This window comes from Wasmannia auropunctata, unplaced genomic scaffold, assembly GCF_000956235.1.
Source record: "Wasmannia auropunctata unplaced genomic scaffold, wasmannia.A_1.0 LD336071.1, whole genome shotgun sequence".
In the NCBI taxonomy this organism is placed as follows: domain Eukaryota; kingdom Metazoa; phylum Arthropoda; class Insecta; order Hymenoptera; family Formicidae; genus Wasmannia; species Wasmannia auropunctata.
Window position 1 is genome coordinate 3,162,950 of NW_012026819.1, and position 6,330 is coordinate 3,169,279.

Genomic DNA, 6,330 nt, shown 5'->3' on the forward strand with positions numbered 1-6,330 from the left:
TTTTTGTTAGTCAAGTGTCCAAATGTGTTCACTAAGTGAACCCAAAAAGAGTAAATAATTTAATCGTTTTCCGCTAAGTCTATTTCTTATGTCTGATTTAATAATTCCAGCTTTTGAAAAAAGGCGCTCGGAAGGAACTGAGGTTGCAACAACAGATAAATAACGCATTGCGATTGTAAAGAGTGTCGGATAAGCAGGCTTAAGTGTCTGCCAATGTTCAAATGGATTTTGATTTCGCGAGATAGGTGGCTGATTTAAATATTGTCGTAATTCAAGATTCATGCCACCAGATTCATCGATAGATGATACACATGATTCGATTAAACTGTTATGAACAGTCCACACATCAAACTTATTAGTTTTGCTCTTACTTCGCGATTCCTGACATTCTATTTTGTTTGTGTTATTAGTAGAAATTGATTTTAATTGAATGTTAATGCATGATAAAGCAGCGGAAGTAGCTCTCGGTGACTGAAAATGCATGCGTTTATATCGCGGATCTAGAAGAGTTGATACTGCAAGTATTTGATACGACTCAATTTCATTGAAGCGTCGTTGAATTTCAGATAAAATATTATCTTTGAATATAATGCCCTCAACTGTTAAGGGAACGCAGTTTTTTATTTTACTTTCCATACAGTGAATAATAGGAATTACTAAACTACTAGTCGGATACGAATCACCGCTTATTTCGGTAGTAACAAATTCGATCGGACCTAAAATTAATACAATATCTTCTAAAATATTAATTTCCTCACGAGAAAGTATTGTGGGAGCCGTTGCACACGTTAAAAGTACAGGATATACATAATCTTTTAGTTGTAGGAAACGCTCAATCATATAGTAAGTCGAATTCCAACGCGTTGGAACAACTTGTTTAAATTTTAATATTGTATTTTCACTTTTTCCATCACGTATTTGCAATCGTTTGAGCTCGTCAGATGCCACGACGCTCCGTCTTACTAGAGTTACGATAGACTTTAATTTACCGATAATTTCTGTTATACGAGGACTCAGTTTCATAGCGTCTGGAACTAAATGGGATAAAGCATGCGCGATGCAAGGCAAATGTTTAGTAGAACCAAATCCATCAGTGATCGCTTTTTTCATGTTGGCAGCGCTGTCGGTGACCAAAGCTGTGATATTCGATATATCTATTTCAAATGACTCTATTATGGATAATAACGTTTCTTTAACATAATTAGCAGTATGATTTTCCGTCAGTGGAAAAACACCTATCGTCGCGTTAGACAAAACTAAATCATGCTGTAAATAATGGACGGTGACGCCTAGATAGCTTTGATTGCCCACATCCGTCCAAATATCACACGTTAACGTATAAGTAGAAGCGAGTTTCAGATCGTGTTTAAATCTTTCTTTTAGAAGATCATACTTAGCATCAATCAGACGAGTAATGGTTCTTCTGCTAGGAACAGAGTATAACGGGACAGCTGTGTTCATCAGACGTTTGAATGCTTTACCTTCCACGATAGATAGTGGTAGGTTTTGCATTCTGATGCAATCATGAAATGAATACAGTTCGTGAGTTTGTTTGCTGAAGAACCACCATCTGTGAGACAGAGAAAAGACAAAATATTTTATAGCGTGACTTATATTTTATTCAATTAGATATTAACTAAAAAAATTTATCTTACTGACCCATGAAAGAATTAATTCGTGTAAATGATTCTGTAATTTTAGTAAGTCTATTAAAATCTCTCGATTTAACCTGAAAAAAATAAACTGTCATATAATCATAAATAATAACGTTAATTTTAGTATAAATATCTTTTTATGTCAAAAATAATGTCCTAAATTACAGAATTATGTAAATACAAAATTATCTAAATAGAGAACTATGAAATAAAAAGTATCTTTTTAACATCACTAAAAAATTCTTAAAGTAATCTCTTCGAATATACAAAAATAATTACCTTTTGTTTAGTTTTAAATTTTGAGTCCTGGACTCCCTGAAGTGAATCTACAGTTGATATGCTGTTTTCTGAAGAGAAATCTTGTTCACTTGTTGGTATTGGATCATCAATATTGCTGTCAGTAGAAATATCTATTATAGACATTGTTTGTCTTTGATTATGTGTATTTAATTTCTCTTCGTTAATTGTGTCTACAGCAGCTTTCGTTTTTAATCGCTTCGGCCAACACGGTTCAGTCGGTTTGGATCCTACATGTACTTTATGTACATTCTTATAATGGTTGTGCAAATTCGTCGTATTACCTCCGTGTTTTATTATCTTTGTGCAAAGAATACATCTAGCAGAGATTGAGTTCTCTTTTGTGAAGTATTTCCATACATCGCTCTTAATTTTTTTCGATGTCATACTCATGATATTTATCTACAATTAAAATAAAAAAAGCATAATTATATTATAAAATTCTTTTATATTTGTTAGATTTTAATGTTTTATATTGAGATGCGTTCCGATAGATGGTATCCGATTGACCACGTTACGATTGGACACAAGTCAATAACAGCGCAATTACAATGCTTGAAACTAGAAAACCTCTAAGCACCGGTCACTGTGAGTAGTTGTGTCCAGTCGTAGCATGGTCAATCGAGATACTCCCCATTCCGATACTTCAGATTTCAGAATCTTCAGATTCCCTATCCACATACCATTTTATTTTTATTGTTCATTGAATGTTAAACAAGGATAAAATGATACCTGGATGCACCTGTGTAGGGAATCGAAACGCACCTCAGTATAATACAGTTAAGTATAGAATTGTATAGAACAGTATAGAAAAAAGAAGAAATTACATACGTTTATTTGGGATCCTTCAAATTGTATGCAATGACAAAACACCCAACTTTGATAGTTGACACATCGATGATATCGATAAAATATGAGTAATGCCACTGTCGAGTGAAGTCTTTTTGGTGTGCCACCAGGTGATAGCTTTGAGCCTTCAACCTCTCTACGAGGTGATATAACACGAATCACGATAAAATATAAAAGTGAGGTTATTAAGCTCACTTTTAAGATTTGAAGTTTATTCTTTCGAAAACACATATACGCTCACGAGAGCGTAATTAACAGCACTATACGACGTACGCCGTACAATATAATTGCAGTTTGCGACTTGCGTTCAAAGCAGATATCACAGTCAGCAGAGATCAATGTCATCAATGGATCAATGAAAGCTGCCGTTAGCCGTACACATTTTCGGTTAAACCGGGAATACATAAAATGTATAATATAGCATAACCATAAGACCGCTCGACCAATGAGCAGCCAGCATAAAGTCGCCATATTAATTTACATAAAATTCATTGGTCTAGCCGCTTTATGCTATGCTTATGCTTTGTTACGCATTTTATGTGCTCCTGGAAAATGTGTATGGCGATCTTTCACGCTCAATGATTTATGCTTATTTTTGTAATTTTTAGCTCGTTTCAAAATACAATCAACTCCCAGATCTACTTTGTCTGTTAAACGCAACCTAGAGAGGCTATAATAAGAGAGTCGACAACTTGTCATGTGATCCGAATTGTGCGCTGATTGACTCAGGAGTCTCAGGACGCATAGCGCGATTCAGATTACGTGACAAATTGTCGACTCTCTTATTATATAAGTTCTCTAACGCATGATGCAAATACATTTTATAACATGCTCTAATGCAGTTAATAAATCTATATAAAAATATCGATTAATCGGTTCTAAAAACATCGAATTATTAATTAATCGAATTTAAAAACATCGGATTAATGATTAATCAAAATAAAAAACATCGACAAAAATAATCGATTATTTCTAAAAAACATCGAATATCGATTAATCGAAGCAACATCGCCCATCACTAGCAGGTACTCACCGAAGCACCCGTGCCCGGTGAGCACCTGTGTGAGGCGATAGGTCAAACCCCCCCATCCTCTGTCAGACCACTCTTTGAGGATGAGCTGGACAGCCTCTATGGTCCGAGTCCCAGCGACGTCCGGCTCGCACAGGCGGTCGCTCCACGCCGCAAACGCGTTATCGCGCGCCTGCCTACGAACCAGGTCGACAGCCCTCCTCATTAGTTGCACACCCTTCAGGCGGGCCGCCAGAGCCCGCCGCTCGGCAAAGGCTCCGGCTATTAGGTCCGCCGGTAGAGTGCCGGCGAGGACCGTCGCTGCCGCGTGGGAACCCTGGTGAAGTTAGCCCCCCAACATTAAAAAAATTAAATTTCTTTAGCCTATTCAATTGCTCATCATTTGTACATGTATGCACATTTTGATTTTTCGTTTGCACATCCTTAGTTCAAAAGTTATTAAAAAAACAATTTTGGGAGGGCCAACTTCATGATAGCCCCCTAACTACAAGCGAATTAACTTCAAATAAGCTCAATCGATAGATTTTCGTTTGCACATTCCGAAACACATCGATTTTTTGTTTGCACATACTTAGTTAAAAAGTTATTAACAATTAAAATTTCAAAAATAGTCGATTTTGGTAAATAAGTTTCAAACACGGTTATTACGTTTAAAATGGTATTAATCGATAAGTTTTCGTTTGCACTTTTCGAAATATATCGATTTTTTGTTTGCATCCTCTTAGTTCAAAAATGATTAAAAAAACAATTTTGAGGGGGCCAACTTCACGATAGCCTATTTACGAGCAAATTAATTTCAAATAGCTTAATCGATAGATTTTCGTTTGCACTTTTCGAAACAGATCGATTTTTCATTTGCACACTTTTAGTTAAAAAGTTATTAACAATTCAAATTTCAAAAATATATATATTTTTGATAAATATAATAATTTTAAAACATGGTTATTACGTTTAAAATAATATCAATCGATAGGTTTTTGTTTGCGCTTTTCGAAACAGACAGATTTTTCGTTTGCACATCCTTAGTTAAAAAGTTATTAACAATTAAAGTTTCAAAAATGTTGATTTTAGTAAATAAGTTCAAAACATGGTTATTACGTTTAAAATAATCAATCGACAGATTTTTTTCGTTTGCACTTTTCGCAACAGACCGATTTTTCGTTTGCACACCTTTAGTTAAAAACTTAAGAGGATGCTGAAAGGTCGGCCAAATTTGTACAAGATCGATAAAGCAGACTTTTCAGTGTCAGTGGTATCTTTAAATGAACTTCTTACAATATCTTCTGGTCTCACTCAAACACGTGTCCTTATTTAACTTATTGAAGTGCCATCTCTTGGAAAATCCGGCATTTACTACCAAACGCAATTTTTGCTGTCTTTACTTTAGCCGAGCGATCGAATTACCACAAATTACAATTTAATGGATATCTTTTTTTCTATGCTTTCAATTGTAACTCAAAAGGCTCTGTATGATTCGTTCAGGTATTTTGTGATGTGAGAGGTAAGCATTTTGTACATATCAGCTATACAACTTTTACAATAATAAAATGTTTACGTCAGGCGATATCTGTTTTTCAATTTTTTGCGATTTTACTACAAATTTGTCCGTCTCACACCACAATTTTATGTCTATTTTAATCCTCTGAAAGGATTTTCAATTCCGTTCAGTCAATTCGGAGAAATTAACTAAACTGTAATTTGTCGGTAATTCCGACTTTTCAGCATCCTCTTAAAAGCTTTAAGCTTTTAAGGTTTTAGCTTTAAGCTTTTCTGTACTAATGAAAAATTGATCTACTTTCTGAAGAAAATGCAAATAAAAACCTAATGATTAATGCTATTTTTAACGTAATAACTGTATTTGCACTCATTTATTAAGTGCGCAACTAAGTTCTCGCTGTTTTTTTTATGTTTATTGTGAAAAAATGAATCATTCAAAGTATTGCCCATCGTTAGCTACAACTTTTTCCCATCTTTCTGGAAGAGCTCGAATACCGTTACAGTAAGTGTTCATCTTTTGAGGCTATCCACGAATCAAGCCATTTTTTGATGTCTTCATATGAGTGGAACTGCTGATCAGCCAGACCATGTGCCATCGAACGGAACAAGTAATAATCGGACGGCGCAATATCTGGGGAATATGGCGGGTGGGGTAGGACTTCCCATTTGAGCGTTTCCAGGTAGGTTTTAACGGGGTTGGCAACGTGAGGCCGAGCGTTGTCATGCTGTAGAATCACTTTTTCGTGCCTCTGCTCGTATTGTGGCCGTTTTTCGCGCATGCAATCGCTTGGAAATAGCTTGGCGGGTAATTCCGAATGCTGAAGCAAGCTCTTCTTGCGTTTGGCACGGATCCTCATCGAGGAATGCCTCCAATTCAGCGTCTTCGAAGGATTTTGGCCTTCCTTCACGCAGACGGTCGTCAACATCGAAATCATCGTCTTTGAAGCGACGGAACCAATCACGGCAACGTTGTTTCACTTAGAGCAGCATCTCCATAAACTT

General features: G+C 35.9%; 2 protein-coding genes across 3 annotated transcripts in view; one reads left to right on the forward strand and one right to left on the reverse strand.

Annotated features, from left to right (window-relative positions):
- Positions 1 to 6,330, forward strand: part of LOC105449951 (protein slit) — a 352,872-nt gene that overhangs the window by 295,747 nt on the left and 50,795 nt on the right. The gene's annotated exons all lie outside the window — the stretch shown is intronic.
- Positions 1,400 to 3,172, reverse strand: LOC105449947. The gene is made up of 4 exons (XM_011689431.1): positions 2,784 to 3,172; positions 1,935 to 2,354; positions 1,660 to 1,729; positions 1,400 to 1,570 (listed from the first exon to the last, which is right to left on the reverse strand). Exons 1-4 carry the CDS (start codon positions 3,030 to 3,032, stop codon positions 1,461 to 1,463), a joined length of 849 nt encoding a protein of 282 aa, XP_011687733.1. The 5' UTR covers positions 3,033 to 3,172; the 3' UTR covers positions 1,400 to 1,460.